At 51.3% G+C, this 20966-nt stretch overlaps 1 protein-coding gene across 2 annotated transcripts; it reads left to right on the top strand.

The window, feature by feature from the left end:
• The first annotated feature begins 6821 nt into the window (after window positions 1–6821).
• On the top strand, window positions 6822–20795 carry CCDC120 (coiled-coil domain containing 120). Of its 2 annotated transcripts, XM_087813530.1 has the most exons (11): window positions 6822–6859; window positions 10703–10866; window positions 14103–14202; window positions 14361–14451; window positions 14597–14730; window positions 15399–15539; window positions 15901–16177; window positions 16488–16550; window positions 16792–16966; window positions 17102–17200; window positions 18284–19823. In XM_087813530.1, exons 4-11 carry the CDS (start codon window positions 14403–14405, stop codon window positions 19221–19223), a joined length of 1878 nt encoding a protein of 625 aa, XP_087669656.1. In that variant the 5' UTR covers window positions 6822–6859; window positions 10703–10866; window positions 14103–14202; window positions 14361–14402; the 3' UTR covers window positions 19224–19823. The 2 variants fall into 2 exon arrangements, with proteins under 2 accessions (XP_087669656.1, XP_016073890.2); XM_016218404.2 differs by lacking the exons at window positions 6822–6859; window positions 10703–10866; window positions 14103–14202 and having other exon boundaries at window positions 14299–14451; window positions 18284–19201; window positions 19698–20795.
• The last annotated feature ends 171 nt before the right edge of the window (window positions 20796–20966 follow it).

Below are 20966 nucleotides of genomic sequence, written 5' to 3'. Positions count from 1 at the left end.
AGAAATTACTATCTTTGGGGGGGGCGGGATTACATTCCTAATTTACACAATTCAGAAAAATTAATTCCAAATTGGCTAAAGACCTAAACATTAAAAAAAATAATTTAAAAATATCAGAATAAAATTATTTTGGAGAACACATTTAAGACTTCAGCAAAAGAAGAAGGTCCTCTTAAATAAGAAACAAGCAAAACATATAAAGAAAAGTAAAAATAAGCAACATTTATTGGTTGGTTATTCTTGGCACTTTATCTGCTTTAATTCATTTTAATCCTCACAACAAACCTCTGAGGAGGGTTACATTTATTATCCCAACCTATAGATCTGGAAACCAAGCTACAGCAAGGTTGCCACTTGCCCTAGGTCAACCCAGTTTATAAAACCTAGGACTGGAACCCAGGCACTCTATACCACCATGCTCTACCATCTTTCCAGTTTGACCACATCAAAATATAAAGCGATAATCTGATGAAAGACGTTACAAAGTTAAAAGACTTGCAGCAGAGTGGGAGAGAAAATTTACAGCATTAGAAACACTGGTTAATTATCCTGTAACACACCTCAATCCTAAAAACACCAGCTTCATACACACATACCAGATATTTCCATAAGTGCTTCCCCATCACATATCCTGCACAATAAACCCATCCTCCATCCCTCTTAGCCCCTCTCTCTTAATCTCTCGCTCACAACTTTTTTCAACACTGCTCTCAATCTCTCTCTTTCTCCCTCCCTCTTTCTCCCATGCAGCTGGGGTTTCATTAAGAGACAACTAAGGAGTGGGGTGATTGGGAGATATGGAGGAAAGAAAGAGGGCAGTTGGATGGTGAAGTTTGGTGTGTTTAGGGATAGATGTGAGTGGTGAGGGTGGCTTGGGGTGAGTTTGGGGTCTACCACAGGACAGTTTTCAAGCAACTAAATGATCATGTGAAGGTCTTCAGTAGGAATGGTACTGCTGGAGGACAGTTTAAGAGTGCAAGATGGTAGCTATTGGAGGGTAAATTGAGAATAGAATTGGGGTTGGAAGATGGTTTGGAGTGCAATTGGAGGGACTATGGGAAGACAGTGAGTGTTTAAAGACAGAGTTTGATCTTCTGTAAGGGAGTATAAGGAGTAGAGCTGGTAACTGTCATAGGATGGCATGGTAGGCTGACTAATGGCTTCCCCAAAGAAATCCATGTCCGCCCTCACAGGGTAGCTCAGTTGGTTAGAGCATAATCCTGATATGCCAAGGTTGTGGGTTTGATCTCCGGTCAGGGCACATACAAAAATTAACAAATGAATGCATAAATAACTGGAACAACAAATCAATGTTTTTCTCTCTCTCTCCCTCAAATCAATAAATTAAAAAATATTTTTAAAAAGAAAAAATTTTTTTAAATGTCCATCTCCAAATCCCTGGAACATGTGAATGTTACCTTATATGCAAAAAAAGGATTGCAGGTGATTAAATTAAGGGTTTTGAGATGGGGAGATTATCCTGGATTATCTGAATGGAACCTAATTGTAATCACAAGTTACTTTATGAGGAAGGCAGAGGCAGATATAACAGACAGAAAAGAAGACAATGCGACCTTGGAGGAGATATTGTGGTGATGCAGCCATAAGCCAAGGAATGCCAGCAGTCACCAGAAACTGGAAGAGGCAATAGATTCTCCCCTAGATTCTCTAGGGAGAGTATGGCCCTACTGACACCTTCATTTTGACTCAATGAAACTGATTTGAGATTTCTGGCTTTCAGAAGTGTAAAAGAATATATTTCTTATACTTCAAGCCACTAAGTTTGTGGTAATTAGTTACAGCAGCCACAGGAAATTAATACAGATTTTTGGCACCTGGGTGTGAGATGCTGCTGTGTCTTAGTCTGCTTGGGCTGCCATAACAGCCACATATTGAGTATATTAAACAACAGAAATTTATTTTCTCATAGTTCAAGGTGCCATCTGGTTTGATTTCTGATGAGAGTTGTCTTCTTGACTTGCAGATGGCTACTCTTGCTGTATCCTCACATGGTCTTTCCTTTGTGCATATGCACTCCTGGTGTCTTGTCTTCCCTTCCCTTCCCTTCCCTTCCCTTCCCTTCCCTTCCCTTCCCTTCCCTTCCCTTCCCTTCCCTTCCCTTCCCTTCCCTTCCCTTCCCTTCCCTTCCCTTCCCTTCCCTTCCCTTCCCTTCCTTCTTTCCTTTCTTTTTTTTTCTTCTCTCTTTTTAAAAAATATATCTTTATTGATTTCAAAAGGAGGAAGGGAGAGAGAGAGAACTAGAAACATCAATGATGAGAGAGACATTGATCAGCTGCCTCCTGCATGCCCCCTACTGGGGATCAAGCCTGAAACTCGGGCATGTGCCCTGACTAGGAATGGAACCACGATCTCCTGGGTCATAGGTTGATGCTCAACCTCTGAGCTACGCCCAGCCGGGCTTTTCTCTTTTTTTAAATGTTTTTATTTTTTTAGAGAGAGAGGAAGGAAGAGGGAGAGAGAGATAGAAACATTGATGAGAGAGAAACATCAACATCGATCTTCTGCCTCTTGCATGGCCCCTGCTGGGGACAGAGCCCTCAACCCATGCATGTGCCTTGACCAGGAATTGAACTGGCAATCTCTTGGTGCATCGGTCAATGCTCAATCATTGAACCACACTGACTGGGCTCTTCCTTTTCTTATAAGGACACCAGTTCTATTGCATTAGGGCCCCACCCTTATGACCACATTTCACCTTGATCACCTCCTTAAAGGCCCTATTTCCAAATACAGTCATATTGGGGTTAAAATGTCAACATGGATTTGTGGGGGGACACATTTCAGTTTATAACATGTAACAAATACCTAAAAACGTTGAAGTGGCTTTGGAATTGGATAGTGGGTAGAAGCTGGAAGAACTTTTTTTTTAATTTTATTTTTGTTTAAAATATTACAGATGTCCCTTTTTCTCCCCAATGACCTGTTCCACCCTGTCCCATCCCTCTCCCCAGTCCCTCTCCCCACCATTGTCCGTGTCCTTGGGTTGTGCATATATGCATATAAATTCTTTGGTTACTCTCTCCTCCTCCACCCACCCGCCCTCCTCCATCCCTCTGACATTCGTCAGCTGCTGGAAGAACTTTGAGGCACATGATAGAAAAAGTTTAGACTAAGAAGAAAAAAAAAGCCTAGATTGCCTTAAACAGACTGTTGGTAGAAATATGAATATTAAAAGCACTGCTGGTGCCCTAGCAGACTTGGTTCAGTGGTTAGAGTGTTGGCCTGCGGACTGAAGGGTCCCAGGTTCGATTCCAGCCACAAGGGTTCATACCTCAGTTGCAGGCTTGATCCCTAGACCCCGTTGGGGTGTGTGGGGGAGGCAACCAATCTATGTGTCTCTCTCACGTTGATGTTTCTCTTTCTCTCCCTTCCTCTCTCTCTAAAAATCAATAAAAACATATCCTCAGGTGAGGATTTCTTTTTAAAAGAGGGAGGCAGGGGAAGATTTGACAAACAGAAAACAGAGAAGGCAATGGGACCATGGAAGCAGAGACTGTAGTGATACAGATACAAGCCAAAGAACGCTGACAGCCACCAAAAGAGGAAGAGGCAACAGATTCTCTCCTAGAGCCTCTGGAGGGAGCATGGCCCTGTTGGCACCTTGATGTTTATCTTCTGGCCCTCAGAACTGTGAGAGAAAAAAATGTCTGCCTGGCCAGGCGTGGCTCAGCAGTTGAGCGTCGACCTAGGATCCAGGCGATCGGGGTTCAATTCCGGGTCAGGGCACATGCCCGGGTTGCGGGCTCGATCAATGACTCTCTCATCATTGATGTTTCTATCTCTCTCTCTCCCTCTTCTTTCCTCTCTCTGAAATCAATAAAGATATATTTTAAAAAAAGAAAAAGAAAAAAATGTCTTATGTCTTAAGCCATCAAGTTTGTGGTAATTCGTTACAGCAGCCACAGATCGCTTGGGGGTAAATTTGGGGGTTGTTGGAGGGACTTAGGGGTATGCCTGGGGTTTATTGAGGGAAGTTTAAGGGTATGATTATAGGCCATTGGAAAGTGTTTGAATACAGTTGTAGCCATCAAAGGGGAGATTGAGGTGGGGTTTGGAGGTCACCAGAGGGTGATTTGGAGGTATAGTTGGGAGATTGGGAAGATAAATGGGAAGTGTTTACAGATAGCACTGGGGGTATTATAGGACAGTTTAGCGCAGTGATTTTTAACCAGTGTGCCACTGACTTCTTTTCCCTTAGATTGTCAAATAAAAAAATGACAACAGTGCCTTAGGTGGTTTGGTTCAGTGGTTAGAGCGTTGGCCTGCAGACTGAAGGATCCAGAGTTTGATTCTGGCCAAGGGTATGTACCTCGGTTGCAGGCCAGATCCCTGGCCCTGGTTGGGGCGCGTGTGGGAAGCAACCAATTGATTTGTCTCTCCTACATCGATTTTTTTTTCCCCTTTCTCTCTCTCCCTTCCACTCTATCTGAAAAGCAATGGGAAAAAAATATTGAGTGAGGATTTTAAAAAATGACAACAGCCAACACAATAGCCACCTGGTGTGAATAAATCAAAATTATCTTTTTTTTTGTCAGATAGACAAAAAATAATTTTTTTGGTGTGCTGCAAAATTTTAGCAGTTTATGTGTGCCATGAGATGAAAAGGGTTGAAACTTGCTGGTTTAGGGTGTAGTTGGGGGTTCTTGGAGGGTGGTTAGGGTGGTATGATTGGGAAAAATTCAGATGTCTTGTGGGTATAGTTGCATGTAATTTAAGACAAGGTTGGGTATAGTGATCATTAAAGAGTGGTTTGGAGGTATAGTTCGGGGCCAAGGGAAGGTGGTTAAGGGGTATTTAGAAGTAGATTTGGGGGCTCTTGGAAGGAGAATTTTAGGGGTAAGGTTTGTAATTGTTGGAGAGTAGTTTGGGGTTAGAGTTGGGTATCATTGAAAGGGCACTTTGGGGATATCCTTGGGAATCAGATAGCAGTTTAACAGTAGAGTGGGGGTTGTTGGAAGGAGGCTTGGGGTGAAGATGAGGCTTTGGGAAGATAGTTTCGTGATGAAGTTTGAGGATCAATAGTGTGGTTTGGGGATGTAGTTGAGGGCTGGTGGGTACACTCTCAGATGAAGTTTGGGGACCTGTTTGGAGGTCTGGATGTCAGAGGGCTATCATGAATTGTAGTTGGGGAGCTTTTAGTGGGTGGTTTGGGGAGCAGTTAAAGATTATTGTATGAAATATTATTTAGCAATAAAAAGAAAAAAACCGCCAGTACATGCTATAACATGAACCTCAAAAACATTATGCTAAGCAAAAAAAGTCAAACACCAAAAATCCACATACTGCATTTAAGATGAAATGTTCAGAAAAAGAAAAACTATAGAGGTAAAAAGTAAATTAGTGGTTCCCTGGGAATGCGAATGGGCACATGCCCAGGTTGTGAGCTTGATCCCCAGTCAGGGGCGTTCAGGAGGCAGCTGATCAATGACGACTCTCTCATCATTGATGTTTCTCTCTCTCTCTCTCTCCCTCTCCCTTCCTCTCTCTGAAATCAATAAAGCTATATTTAAAAAAGAAAAGAGCATTGGAGGGTGCTTTCTAATATATTTGGGTCTGAAGTATGATTTGGGGGTCTGATTGGGTAACTACAGAGAGAAGGTTGGTGTTTATTTGGAAGTATAGTTGGGACTATTTGAGAGTGCTTTAGGGTGGAGTTTGGATCAGTGGAATGTGGTTTGGAGGTGGACAGTGTGTTGGAGGGTTGTTTGAAGTGCAGTTAGAGGATCACATTGAGTAGTTGGGAGTATATGGGATAGTGATAGGGGCTGTTGGAAGATAGTTTTGCAGGGCATAAGGCTGGTCAATGAAAGGTTTGGTGGGGAGTTCACGGACCATGGTTTGGAGGTGGAACCAGTGACTGTTGAAATTGATTTGGGGTGTCAGCTGGCGCCACAACAAAGGTAGTTGAGAATGTTTGGGGTAGTGTTGAGGGTTTTTGAAGAGCCATTTGGGGATCAATAGAGTATGGTTAGGAGGGTATTTGGAGAGTGGTTTGGGGTCAGTGGAGGGTGTGCATATTGGGGGTAGATGGAGGGTGATTTGAAAGTGCGTTTTGGAGGGTAATGGTTTCAGGGCTGATTGCAGATGATTTGGAGGAACAACTTGGGGGTAGTGGAAGGTAGTCTGTACAGCTTGGGTGTCCAAGGAAGGCTGATTGGAGGTATTGCTTGGGATCAGAGGATAGTAGTTTGAGGATACAATTTAGGGGATGATGAAGGGTGGTTTGCGGTGCATTTGGGGGACGGAGGGTAGTTGGGGGAGTTTAGAGGTGTGGTGGTGGCTAATAGAAGGCAGTTGAGCCACTGCTTGGTGGTCCTTTAGGGGGTGACTTAGGGTGAGGGGCGCCACTCTGATCACTGAGGGGGCGTGGCCAGGGAAGGAGAGAGCTCCGCCGCCCTCGAGAAAGCCTGTGCGCACGCGCTCCCAGCGGGTTCGCTCCTGGCGCTCCCAAGCTCCGAGACCGAAGTGGCGCCTGCGCAATTGCTCTCCGTCGCTGCTGTGGTCTCGCGCCCCGCCCCCTGTCAGCCGCCCCCCCCCGTTCCCCCCCTCAGGCGCGAGCTCAGCGGCGGTGCAGTCGGGAGTGGACCGACCCGAGTTACCTGTAGGGGGGCTGGGGCCCACCGCCCGCGTCGGAGCTGGCGCCGCTCTCCCACTCTCCCCGCACCCTCCATCTGGCCCCCCACGGCTAATGGTGGCGCGGCCAAACGGGGCCCACCGAAGGGCGCTGAACAGGAGCGGGCGTGAGCCCGGGGACGAGCGGGGGCGGCAAGAGAAGGGGCGCGCCCACCATCCCTCCCCGCCACACCGACCCCGCCCATGCCGCGGGCGAGGACCCTGAGTGAGTAAAGCCCCTGGGGGAGGAAGGGAGGAGACTGGGCGGGGTGAGGGCCCAGACGCTGACCCAGCGCTTACCTGAGCACGCACCGCCCCCCCACACACACGACCTCTGACCCCGTGGTCTCACTCTACCCCTGCGAACCTGACTACATCTTTTAAAAATCTCGAACCCGGGCCATTCTTGACTGGAGGACCTCTGGTCTGACCCCTGACCTAACCATATTCTGGCCTGGTGTCATGCTCAACTTCTGTTTTGTCACCCTAAACTTAGTCCTGATCCCAAACCCCATCCAGTTCTCAGGAGTCTTGGCCTGACCCCAGATCCTTGCCTGACCCTGTTCCATCTCTGAAGCTCATCTTGCTTTGTCTTGATCACCCCAGTTTCTGCTCTGATGCTTGACCTGTCTGTTTCCTAAACTCTTATGCAGTCTCTGAACTCCTTCCAGTCTTATTCTGTCTCCCTAACCCAAGTCTGATCCCCGTCTGTCCAGATTCCTGACTGCTGACATCTGTACTTTCTCCCAGCCCTGTACTATCCCACTGGTCCCTCTCCTGACTCCTGGTCTCCATCCTGGCTAACCACCTTTAGATCATCCCTTTGTCTTCTGCCCTATCCCTGCCCCCAAACCTGTGCTGTTTTCCTCTGTCTTCTCTTGTCCCATCACTGTCCTCATTCCTATCCTCGTTCTACCCCAGTCTTTTCCTGTTCCTTACCTCCATCTTGCACCTGCCCTTTTTCCTATCCCTTCCTTTGATCACTGTCTTGGCCTGTCACCTATCATGTCTTCTGATTACTGTTCTATGCCGACCCTGACCCCTGCTCTGCCCTTTTGTTCTCTACTGCCACCTGCTTTTTTCTCTAACCCTTGCCCTGAATCTCACTCCATCCCATCTCCTGGCCAGTGTCCTGGCTCCTTCTCTGTCCAACCTCCTGATTTCCATCCTACAATGACTGATTTTATCTTGCCCCCTATATTCTTTTCTGTCCTGTCCCTTCATTCTGTCCCAACCCCAGGCTCCTGTCCTACCCCTTTCCATGCCCCTCTACCCTATTCAGATCTCCCTCCTTCCTAACACCCACTTTCTACCTCCTCTGAGCCAGAAGGAAAGGGTTCCCATTATACCCTGCCCTGAACTGGGAGGTTCCGCTGTTCCCGTTGTCTCTGAAGTTCATCCCGAATGCTTCTCTTAGCATGAGAAGAACAAGCAGCCTTTCGGGCCTCATGTGGCCGAAGTGGTTTTTGTATGTGATTTCCCCCACGCCGGCCCAGTGATCTCACACAGAGCTTGCATTTCTCTCCTTGCCCTAAGAGGGCATAGAACTGTTTCTATGCTCCCCACCCTCCCTAAGTATGGAAGAACACCCTAAATTATTCAGTGACTCTCTGGGAGTCTGTGAGGTCTGGGTCATATTTCCAGCCTTGCTAGGTTGGGGGCTGCCCCATGGGGGAGTGAGCAAATATGTGGGGATGGGAGACTCAAGGGTATGTGTGGCTCTTCCAGGTCCTGTCACCCCATCTCCTGGTCTTGACCCTGAGTGCATGATCCCTGCTTTCCTGGCCTGAAAAAAAAGTACATTCTAGGCCAGAGACTTCAAGGTTTGGTAGGGGTGGGATGGGGCAGGAGCTTAACCCCTTCTCTCAGCAGTAAACATACAAATCCTTGTGATAAGTGCATCCAACCTCTGTGGGGCAGGTCTGGGGCAGGGCAGTCACTGGGTGTTAGAATCAGGCCCATACAGCAATGACAAAACAACAACAAGCTTCCCTTGCTGTCCGAATCTCCTTGATTCTGAGGACAGTTGGAGAATTTGGATAGTGAGGAGGTAATGTGTTATTCATTTATGTTTTGTTCCTGCATTTCTCATAGAGTAGTGAGAGTTTGAGGAACGAGATACCATACCAATCTCATTTACCTAAAACATTTATCCAAACCTAGTAATAACAACACAAGCATCCCTCACTGTCCCAATCTACTTGATACCTGAGTTATGAGAGGGAGAGCTCTGATAGTTCAGACAGTGAAAGACCCCAAGTTATCTGAAGGGATTTTGGTTTTGCATTTTGTGTGTGTGTGTGTGTGTGTGTTTCCTGCCAGCTCTTTTACTCTTCCTCTTTGTCACACAGATCTGGTGGTGTGTTGATAAACTGGCTGTTAAAAAAACAAATGTTTGTGCATTTTATATAGTGAGTAGAAAGAGTGCAGATAATGAGGAATATCATCTCTAACTCAAAAACCTTTTCAAATCTTTTCATTTTCCTGAGCTCCAGTGGCAAGAATTGGGATGGTAAGGGTACTGTGTTGTGTAAATATATTTGGTTCCTGCGTTTTTGATGTTGAGTAGGGAGAGGTTGGATGAGGGAAAACAGCTCTGTTTCAAATATGTCTGGTTTGGCGAGTAGGGAGGGATCTAGGTCTGGGTAGCAAATAGGGAGGGTTTTGAGGCTGAGGGATACTAGTTCTGTCTCAGAAATTCGCCTGAATATATTTAGTTCCTGATTTTGGTAGTGAGAGTTTGGACAAGTTATTTTCATGAAAAAAGCTCTGTTTCAGATTTATCAGGTGAGGCTGAGGGATACCAGCTCTGCTATATATATATATATAAAATTTGACTTCTGACTTTGGATTGGGAGGAACACTTCTTGTAATTGTGACAGCCAGTACATATTGAGCACTTAGCTCAGGCCAGGCACTCTTCTAAGCAAGCCTTAAATGTATTAATTCATGTCATGCTCACAACAACCCTGTGAGGTACATATGGTCACTGTCACCCCCATTTTACTGATGAGAACACTGAGGCCCAGAGTGGTTAAGGGACTTGTCCAAGCAGTTGCACAGCCAGTTAGTGGCAGAGCTGGGTTGAATCCCACACTCACCACTTGCTACCCCTCCATGAGGCTCAAGTCTCAGCTGCAGTGGGGCTTAGAGGTTGGCCAGTTTCCAGGCTGTTAAAAGTCATGGATGAGGTTAATGACGTGTATGTGTGACTCTGCTCTGCCTGTTTGCCTGGCCCAAGAGGCCTAGTTACCTTCTCTCTCTTCTCCTTATTCCTGCACCAGCCCACCTCTGCGTGAGGTTATTATTGTTGTTATTGACAGTCATGAATGACATGGTATGAGTGACCTTGCACTGTGGAATGCCTTCCAAAGTGCCTTTGGCCTCTCAGCTTTGTAAGCACCAGTTACCCATTTTTCTGATGAGGAAACCTAACCCTTGAGACTCGATCTGCATTGCCAGCCAGATACCCTTGTTCCTCTCATGTCTGATTCTATAAACATCCCTCTTCCTATCATCCTTTGTGTCCCACCAGAGGCGGGAGAGGCCATGGCTGAGAGGATACTCCCCATCTTATGGCTGCTGCCTCCATCAGCCCCAGGCAGCACGGGGTGGGGGGGAAGCTGGGGGAGATGAAAGGGGCCTTTGTGTTCCCTGCCGGAAATCTCATACCCAGGAAGAAAGGTGGGCAGAGTGGCAGGAGGCATGAATGTGGGGTGTTGCTGATACAGAGGGAGCTCCTCTCCAGGCTTGGCTCACCTGCCAAGCATGCAGGGAACTTGCCTTATTCTGCCCTTTCACCTCCATCATGGACTGCTGCAGGGTCCTGGGTTGGGCTTGGGCCTCGGTCATAGAGCAGATGGTCCCAAGTGGAACGCAGGATGTGTGATGTGTGCTGGTGCAGTCCCAGAGCCCAGGTGGTGGTATTGGGGAAACAGTACATCATACCACTCAGAGCGCTCAATTTCCTTGACTCTTAGCCATAAATGCCCAACAGGGAAGAATGGTGGGGGGACCCCAGCATGGATGTGAAGCAGCATGAGTCCCCTTTCCCACTCCTCCCTTGCAGGAGTAGCCTCTGTCAGCCTCCAACCCAGGACCCAGCCCCCCAAGATCTGATTCGGCCTGCTCTTATGCCTCTGTGATCAGCATCAGGCCTCTTCACCTCTCCAAGACCCAGCTTCCACATCTACAAGCTGACTCTGAGGAGCTGGGTCTGCACCATCTACCCAGGTTTGTAGGGAACGGAAGGGGTTAAGCCACATGTGTGTTTTGTCATTTTGCTGGGATGATTTCTCCTGGAGCTGCAGAAGGTGGTAGGGTCTTGAGACCTGGCCTCTCATTAGGAAAGTTGACCTTCTCTCTCTCCAACTGGGAAATTGTTACCTCAGTAAGCGTAAGAATTGCCCTAAGACTTTTTCACACCTACGTCTTGCCCTGGGAGGAAAGGGTAAGGGCCTCGGGAATGTGATGAGGAGCACACACCAATTTGCACCCTGGGCCTCACCAGACCTTCATCCCCCAACTCCCAGGTAATACCCTGGGGTAAGCAGGGTCTGATCTGGGAACTTGGGCAGCCCCAGAGACAGCCACAACTGCTGTTACCCTTAGTCTTTCTTCCCCAGTTCTCAACTGGATGTATGGGGTGAGAAGGGAGGTCCAGGCTCTCTTCTTGGCTGTTCTGGACACCCTGAGGGTACCTGACTCTGAGACTGCCCCTAAGGGTGGCCCAAGCCTCAGTGGCAGACAGGCAAGGGTTAAAAGGTATGGGCCGGCCCAGTCCCAGGCCAGGTAGGCTGGGCCATTGCCTAGTGGGAGGCGGTCTAGGCGGCTGCCACTGCACTCACTGCTCACTGCCACTACCAGCGGGAGCCGGGCCTGGTGGAGACAACTATTTTTTTCAGGTACCTGAGGCCACCCCACAGTACCTATCTGGTATTGGTGAGCACCTGGGAACATGGGCCCATGGGTTGGGGTGAGGAGGGTATGGGGTGTGCTAATGTTCCTTGAGGGAAAGAATTAGATCTATGCTAAAAGACAGTGAGGAATGGGGGGCCCCCCCGAGTAGATGGGTGAAGCCCAAAATGTCCAATTTCCTTTCCTGGCATGAAGCTGATCCCTTGCCGGAAATGGAGGAAGGGAAGGATCAGGGAAAAGAGAAGCCAGAGTCCCCCTTCTCCACTCCTCCCACTTCCTCTTCCCCCTTCCTTCCCTGTGGGAGTATAGCCTCTGCCCTCTCTCAACCTGGGGCCCAGCCTCTCAGGAAAGCCCAGACGATTGAGAACTCGCCTGCCTGCCCACCCCGATCTGTTCACCTAGAGTGGGGCAGCGGGCCCTTAGGGCAGTATGAACAGTCTAGACACTGGGAGTTTGTATTTGCTCCCATGGTGGCAGGATGTGGAAATGGGGGTCCTATTGAAGGTGTTAGGGTGCCACCCAAGTGAGGTGTCTTGGTTGTAAACAGTCATTATAGCCAGGAATTTCTTGGTTGTGGTGTCAGAAGGGCAGACCTGAAAAACCTGCTGGGCCCGCCTCTGGGTGTGGGAGTGCTCTCCAGAACTCTCCTGCTGCAGCCCATCCAGGACAGCACAGGCCCACCAGTGGGGAAACCCAGGGGCTGGTGTGGGAGGATGTTGGGAAGGAGGCTGCTGAGATCCCCTTCGCGTCATGTCTGGGTAGGCACCTGGCAGCCCTGGGCCCCAAAGCAAATGTTTCAAGGGCTGGCGTGCAGAGGCAGAAGTTCCAGAGCTGGGTGCGGGGGTGTGGGGCGTGGACCCTGTGTCTAGCCTGCCCAATGACCCCATGACTCAGGCCCTAGCTATGTCCCCAAGGTCAGGCTGATAGGGTGGAGTCAGGGTTCCTTTCTGGACCCCGTGTTGACTTCCAAGATACCGTGAGCTCCCAGGGAAGGAAGGCTTGAGACAGCTTAGTGTCAGATGTAGGACCAGTCCTGGCGAACAGGTCCACCGGGGAGGAGTGGGGGTTGCTGTTGGGGTGAAGGAATGTTTAGGGGAGCCCTGGGAGAGTTCCTCAAGCCCAATGGATGCTGGGGTAGAAGGACTTCCAGGAGCCTAGGGGCAGAGGAGGCTGAGCTGGGACCTCAAGGAAACCCCACTGTGCTGGGCAATGTCATACCTCGGAACATGGGCATGTGAGCACCTCTGCAAAGCACACGCTGCTGCCTGGGTGTGCAAAAGGGCTTTAGGTACTGATTGCTGCCCCTGATGTTTAGGACAGGGAACCACAGGAGGGGTACAGACCCTATGGGGTGGGTAGGAGGACTGCCAAGGAACTGGTAGCACCAAATTAGCTGCTTGGTCACATCTCCCAATGTATAGATGGGGAAGGTTCTTGAACTCCTGCTTGTTCAGTTGCCTGGGTCTTCTCCACACCTAGCCAGTGTGTCATAACAGGCTGAGGAGTTCGAGGTAGGTGGGGATGGGACCTCTGTGGCCTCATGAGGCCCTCCCAGCCGCCTACCACTGAGGTCAGGCCAGGTGGTGGCAGGTGATGTCACCTGGCTGCCCAGCTGGGGACCGAGCAGGATGTGGGAGGGAGGGAACAAACTCCAGAGGAGGGGAGGAGGGCAGGGCTGGTAGGCAGCCAAAGCAGGCCCCATGGTCAGCTAGGGCAGCTTGGGGCAGAGAAAGAGGCAGAAGACAGTTGGCTTGTTATCAGTAGTTGTGGACTTTACAGTTCAAAGTCCCAGCAGGGGCACTTCCCTCTGCTGGGTGCAGGACAGGCTGGGGTGGACAGAGGGGCTGGAGGGGTCCTGGAGCCAAGTGGACACTCCCTGCCACACCAGAGCTGCAGGATAGAGTTGGGACAAGTAGTGACCCATAGATCTAAGCCTGATCCCTGGGCTGACTGCCTCGTCATTCTTTCATTCATCCAGCAGACATTCACTGAGCACTTGCTGTGCACACAGAATTGTCCTGAGTGCCAGAGATACTGATGAAAACAGGACAGACACGTTTCCTGTCCTCATGAATGTACGAGGGAGGTAGTCTCTTGTTGGACAGCAGTTGTGGGGGGGGCATAATGTGGGGGCCCACCTCTGGAAGTGACACTTAAGTCCCAGCATGCGAGGACCAGGGGCTGGTGTAGTGAGAGGTGAAAAGAGCACTCCACACAGCAGCCACAGCCTGGACAAAGGCCTTGAGGTCAAATGGGCTGCGAACTTATGAGGGATTGGGGGGGTTGGAGTAGCTCTAGTGATGGAGAGTGCTGGACCAAAGGGGTAGGCCTGGGCTCTATCCTTAACCAGAGGCAAGTTACTTCACCCCTCTGTGTCTTACTCTCCTCATCTCTAAACTAGGGGTAATGATAATCACAGAACTGCCATCACAAGGTGGTTGTGAAGATTAAAGGTGGCATATAAGGTAACTTTTCCAGGCACTCCAGTGCTTAATAAATGCCCACTGTTGTTATAGTTGACTGAATCTGTGACATTAATTCTCCCTTCCCAGGTGAGACTCCTGACTGTGGCCCATGGGCCTCTGAGGAGGCATCATAAGTCCACCCAGCTCCCCACTTGCCGTGCTCCCACTCAATGGGAAGGGAACCAAGGTACCAGGGCCAAGTGGAGGCCAGATGTTGATACAGATTCTGAGAGGGCAGGTCAAGCAGGCGGGTGGGGTCAGGATACCCTTTCTTCCTGGGGTGTGGGAAGCTGGGTGAAGGACCACACATGTGCTTTCTTAATGGTTCCCGTGCATCACTGCCAGGCCTTGTCCCACCATAAGCCACGGCCTCTTGACAACACCGGGATGGAAGTCAAAGGTCAGCTGATCAGCTCTCCCACTTTCAATGCCTCAGGTTGGTATCTGGTTCCTCCTTCTGCTGCCTCCTCCCTTGCTCTGAGTCACCACCTGCTCGCCCACTTGGGAAGGGTTGGTCCCTGGCCCCACAGGATGAAGGATGCCATGGCTGCCCCACTGATCTTTGCTCCCTCTGTGTCCAGCTGCCCTGTTCGGAGAGGCTGCTCCCCAGGTGAAGTCAGAGCGTTTGAGGGGACTGCTGGACCGGCAGAGAGCTCTGCAGGAGGCCCTGAGTCTGAAACTTCAGGAGCTACGCAAAGTGTGCCTCCAAGAGGCGGTGAGGGCCTGGCCCTAAGAGTGTCGGGTGGGGAGTGAGAATCTGGGACCACTCCTTAGGCAGACTGCGGTGGCCATTGCTGAGCCACTTGTCTGAGCTGCAAATTCTGTCACCCTTTAGCTCCTCAAAGCTCATCTTAGATGTCTTACAATCAATAAAATATGGCAATGGAGGCTCCCCCTCAACAACTTGAAATCCAAAAAACCCCTCACAAAACAATTGTTCTTTCCAAAATTTGGTAGTAAAACCTGATCTGAACTGACCTGGGGTGATTTATAGTGGTGATTTACCCCTCTTGGTGTGAATGTCCACAGTTTGCCAAAATAATAATGCAGTTCAAAGCATATAGCACCAGGCCCTAAAGGAGTGTTCTATGATGTGCGGTATATAGACTGTGTCTTCATAGAAACTCAGAAATTCTGGGTCTCAAAGCAAGTCTCCCCGCCTCCCATCCCCACTGCCTGGGATTTGGGCCATCAAGGGGCTGAGAGTCCAGGGTGCACATCTGCCTGGTAGAGAATTCGAAGGAGGAAGAGAAATAACAGGCATGTGATGCTGAGCAGGACTGGGCTCCTAGTAGGACTTCTGTAGTTTCTGGGGTCCTTACTGCTTTACCCTATCTTCCCAACTGACCCTTGATAGTCTCTACCCCTGCCGCACCCCCTCAGGAGTTAACTGGCCAGCTGCCCCCTGAGTGCCCACTGGAGCCTGGGGAACGGCCCCAGTTGGTCCGCCGGCGGCCCCCTGCAGCCCGAGCCTACCCTCCACCGCCCCCCAACCCAGCACACCACTCCTTGTGCCCTGCTGAGGTGAGCAGATGGTCAGAGAGAACTAGTTGGGGGTGGGACAGATACAGAGGAGGAGGAGCCGGGAGGGAACCTGGGCAGAAAGGGGGGTTGTGTCCAGGGGAAGGAGATGCCAAGATGAAAAGGGCCCTTGCCTGAAGGAGGTAGGTGGGTTCCTGGTCTGAGAGGATGCTGGTCCCCAACTGTGAGGAAAAGCCTCTCACCCTCTGGAAGAAATAGGCCCAGACCCTAATCAAGACCAGCCCTACCCCCAGGAAGAACAGGCCCCACCTCAAATGTAGATGGGACCTGCCACCGCCTGGCTCCTGTGCTTGGCATTCTCCAACATTTGGTTCTGTCCCATTCTCTTGGGTGGGCCCCGCAGGAGCTGGCTCTCGAGGCTCTGGAACGCGAGGTGTCAGTGCAGCAGCAGATCACAGCAGCTGCCCGCCGCCTGGCCTTGGCCCCTGAGCTGAGTGCTGAGCAGCGCCGGCGCCGGCGCCAGGTGCAGGCAGATGCTCTTCGGAGGCTGCATGAGCTGGAGGAGCAGCTCGGGGACGTCCGAGCCCGCCTAGGTCTCCCAGTGCTCCCGCTGTCCACAGGGGCAGTTATAACCACCCAGAATGTCTGCCTGGGCACACGCCTCACTCAGCTCAGCCAAGGTGAGCCAGGCTCCATCACCTGACCAGTGATAGGAGGGGAATAGGCATTGGCTAAGGTGGGGTGGGGAACAGCCAGTGAAAAGTGGGCGGCAGGCAGAACCTAAGGGACCTGAACAATAAGAGGAGTGGTGATAAACTGGCTCTGGGCAAGGGTGGGGCCATTGGGACTGACCCATAGGTGGAGCCAAGTCCCTGGTGGTCTGGGATTCAAGTAAAGGTGGATTCTTGGGGAGGGTACTGGCCAGTGGTATAAGGGGATGGCCCCAGGCCTGGCATTGATGGGCTGGGGTCTCTCCCTTCTCGCCTGTAGAGGATGTAGTTCTGCACTCAGAGAGCAGCTCTCTCTCAGAGTCTGGGGCCAGCCATGATAATGGTGAGGACACCTTTCACCCAAACCCACCCATCCTTTGATGCTCAGCTCCTCTCTGCCCTCTCCAGTTTCTCGTTAGCCATGCCCCATCCTCCAGTGGGGCTCCCCTCTTCCCTTTTAGCCTGCTCAGCCCTGCCCAGCCCTCTCCCCCTCCTTGCCTCCCTAGCCCCTGCCCTTTGCTTTGCCCACGACCAACCTATCTGGCCCCCTCTCAATGAATTCTCCCCCACTTTCTTCTACCCAGAGGAGCCTCGTGGCTGCTTCTCTCTGGCTGAGCGCCCCTCGCCACCCAAGACCTGGGACCAGCTGCGGGCAGTGTCTGGGGGCAGCCCTGAGCGGCGAACCCCATGGAAACCACCCCCGTCAGACCTTTATGGGGACCTGAAGAGCCGACGGAACTCTGTGGCCAGCCCCACCAGGTGAGGGCGAACCCCTCCCCTCCTTTCCCCATGAGCCAGGAGTTGGGTCCTGAGCCTGAGCTGGCAGGAGGGCCTGCCAGTGGGGGGACAGTTTCTAACATTAACCTGTACCCGGTCCTGCCCGTCTCTGTCTAGCCCCACACGCTCGCTGCCCAGGAGTGCCTCCAGTTTTGAGGGGCGAAGTGTGCCTGCCACCCCTGTCCTCACCCGGGGCCCTGGCCCCCAGCTCTGCAAGTAAGGGGATTTGGAGGGTGGGTTTGATGACCAGAGGAAGGAACTGTTAGTTCTAACTGGGAAAGCATTACCAAAGGGTGTGGGACATGAGAAGCTGGGCTTTGAAATGTGAATTGGGATTTTTTGGTAGAAAAGAAAGGGTTAGGGACTTGGGGGCAGAAGCCCCAACGATCAAGTATGGGCTTCTCTGTGCATTTCAGACAAGTCATTTTCCATCTCTGAATCCTGTTTTCATTTGTGAAATGGGAATAATAACATCTGCCTTTGAAAGATGCTGTGGGCATAATAAGTTCGGTTAATATACGCTGAGTACTGAATGTCTGCTAGGGATCAGTGCACTACATGGTATCAATTCATTTAATCACAAAATCTCTTTGAGGAGGTGCTATTGTTATTCCCATTTTATAAATGAGGAAACCAAGGCACAGAGAGGCTAAGTGACTTGTTAGTAAACCAAAGACCTAGTATTTGAACCCTAAGTTTGACTCTAGTTTCAGTGCTTTTAACCACTGTACTCTACTGCTTCTTAAATACCAAGTGCCTGCATTTCTCAGGCTATGAACAAAACAAAGTCCTGGTCCTTATGGTACTTGCATTCTGTGGTGGTGGCTTGTGGAATGATAGTTTTGGATGGTTCATACACATGGGGGGGTACAGAGAATTTAGGAATGGCCTTGAATTCGAGGCCTAAGGATTAGTACCTCATTGTGGAGGAGGTGGGGAGCCATGAGAAGCACCTTAGTAAAAGGTGCTGGTCAGATGTGTTAGAAGAGCCTGCTTCGGGCCTTTCCCTGACAGCATTTCCTCTCTAGCCCCCCACACACTGGCATCTACCTTGAAGCTAACAGTCCCAGGCCCCCCATACATTTTTAATCCCTCTCCCCTCCAATCTGGGACAGAACCTCTTCTGCCCTTTACATGCCTCTACCTAACATGTTTTTACATACAGTTTCTGATCCTGGGTCCATTTAGGGGATGGGAAAGTGAAGGCTCAGAGAGAGGTATGGTATGGACCTGGGGCACTCAGCCCATCTGCCTGATATATCTGACCTTCCTCCCATCACCCTCTTTCCTCTCCTCCAGACCTGAAGGCCTCCATTCACGCCAGTGGTCTGGCAGCCAGGACTCCCAGATGGGATTCCCTCGGGCAGACCCGGCCTCGGACCACCGCGCCTCACTCTTTGCAGCTCGCACCCGCCGCAGCAACAGCTCTGAGGCCCTGCTAGTGGACCGGGCAGCTGCAGGGGGAGCTGGCTCCCCACCTGTGCCTCTGGCTCCCCCTGCCACTGGTCCCCCAGTCTGCAAGAGCAGTGAGGTGCTGTATGAGCGCCCCCAACCAGCCCCTGCCTTCTCCTCCCGCACAGCTGGCCCCCTAGATCCTCCCCGGGCTGCCCGGCCGAGCTCAGCTGCCCCTGCGTCCCGTGGGGCCCCCAGGCTCCCACCTATGTGTGGAGACTTCCTCTTGGACTATTCCCTGGACCGGGGCCTGCCCCGAGGAATTGGTGGGCCAGGCTGGGGGGAGCTGCTGCCTGCAGCTGAGGTCCCAGGACCCTTCTCCCGCCGGGATGAGCTCCTCACCATGTTCCCAGGCCCACCACCTGTGTATGCAGCTGATGGCAGCAGCCCCCTCCTCCGCAGCAAGGACCCCCACACCCGTGCTACCCGCACCAAGCCCTGTGGCCTGCCCCTGGAGGCTGCAGAGGGTCCAGAAGTGCATCCAAACCCTCTGCTATGGATGCCCCCACCCACTCGTATCCCTCCAGCTGGCGAGCGCAGTGGCCACAAGAACCTTGCCCTTGAGGGGCTACGGGACTGGTACATCCGGAACTCGGGACTGGCCTCGGGGCCCCAACGCCGGCCTGTGCTCTCCCACATGGGCCCGCAACACCCGCCCTTCCTCCATGCCCGCTGCTATGAGGTGGGCCAGGCGCTCTATGGGGCCCCCAGCCAGGCACCCCTCCCGCACTCGAGGAGTTTCACGGCGCCCCCTGTCTCCGGCAGGTATGGGGGGTGCTTTTACTGATGGGTACGGGTCTCTTAAGGTAGACGGCAAAGTCTCCAGGCTAAGGGACAGATAGTTGTGAGCGCTAATGACTTGGACAATGAGAGTGCTAACTGCAGGTTGGCACAAGGTCACTGGGCTCTGCCTGACCTATGTTAGTGCATAGAGTCTCAGTGGAGGGGTATCTTGGGCCCTGGTAGCAGCAGTTCTTTACCAAGCTATAGAAGGATTTTAATATTTTAACAACCAGTGCATGCCAGCTGAAAATGAACCTTGGAACCAGGGTGCTGGGAAGAAGGGACATCCTGTGCCCTTGCCTTTCTCTTCCTCTTTTCACCACACCCTGTGCTTGTGAGCCTCCAGGTGCTGTCCTGTGCCTCCCTCCGCCGCTTTAATGAGCCGATTTTCCTCTCTCTTTCTGTGTCTTGTACGTCTTTTCTTCTCTTCTCTGCCTTCCCACCCTGTCCTCTGGATTCCTGCTACCCACTTCTAAAGATACTACGCGGACTTCCTGTACCCCCCGGAGCTGAGCGCTCGTTTAAGTGACCTGACGCTAGAGGGGGAGCAGTCCTCCAGCTCTGATCCTCAGACCCCGGGGACACTGGTCTGACCCCTTCTGGTACGCTCCTTGTTGGCCTGGGCATGACTCCAGGCTGGGGAGCACACAGCTGACCTCGCCGAGTCCCGGGGTCTGCTTGTTCTTGGTCCTGGGTGAGGGGTGCCAACCTGATCTTCCAAGGCCCCTGGCTCTGTGTGGGCCCATGAAGGTGTCTGATGCCCTGCTTCTCCTCTCATACTGTGCTGGGAACTGGGGGCCCTCAGCCAGCTTAAAAGAGGGGGGATGGTGTAATGGGGGCTCCAAGCCCCCTCCTCCTTTTCTGTTTACAGTTGTGATTTAGGTTTTCACTGTCTCTCCCCAACACTAGACATTTTATAAAAGGGAAACTGTGATATTGTCTGGTTGGGTTCATTCCTGTTCCATGCCCAGCCTGTTCCATTCAGGAAACCCCCTCCATGAAATGGACCATATAGAGTTGCAGGGCCCTGTTTGGGGCAGCTAGGTACTCTGGTATGAACAGAACTCTCTGCCACCCCCCACCAGGGCAGTTCTTGGGGAGGTGAGCTCTCTGCCCACATTTGGTGGGGGGGGCTTGGGTTCATTTTCCCACCCCAGGGGTGCGGGAAGGAGCCCCAGTTCCTGTCTGCCTGTCTGTGCCCGCTTCCTCTGCCCCAAGGCCGAGATGGCCCAACCTTTGGCAGCAGTCTCTACCCTATCCCCACTCTGGAGGCTCCACAGGAGGGCCCAAGGACAGAGCCATTGGGTGTGTTGTGTCCTGGGATGCTGCTGTGATGGAACCTCAGGTGACGCCTGGCCACAGGCTGCGTCACATCTTCCTTGACTTTCCTTCCTTCTGCCACTTTTTAAACAAATCTACGCAACCTGTGTTTTCTATACCTGTCTGTGATTTTCTGCAGCTAGGGGTCCCCATACCCTTTACCTGGTGTTAAACTTTTCTTTTTGTATCAGCGGATCTGGGCCCAAGACACTACCCACATTGGAAGAGGATTTCTAAAATAAATGTGTAAACTGAACCTATGTGTTGATCTTCTCCCTGCCTTGCCTTGGGTCCCATACCTGTAGTTAAGACCAGATGTTTTTATAACACCGTGTTATGAAAAATATAACACTGTGGAAATAGCCTGTGACAACGTCATCTGCTTTTAGCTTTACTTGTTTTGCCAGGTGGGGCAACTTCTTTGCCT

Source organism: Miniopterus natalensis, chromosome X (genome assembly GCF_054644295.1).
Source record: "Miniopterus natalensis isolate mMinNat1 chromosome X, mMinNat1.hap1, whole genome shotgun sequence".
In the NCBI taxonomy this organism is placed as follows: domain Eukaryota; kingdom Metazoa; phylum Chordata; class Mammalia; order Chiroptera; family Miniopteridae; genus Miniopterus; species Miniopterus natalensis.
The sequence above is the reverse complement of the archived record's forward strand: the minus strand, read 5'-3'. Positions and strand labels throughout refer to the sequence as shown.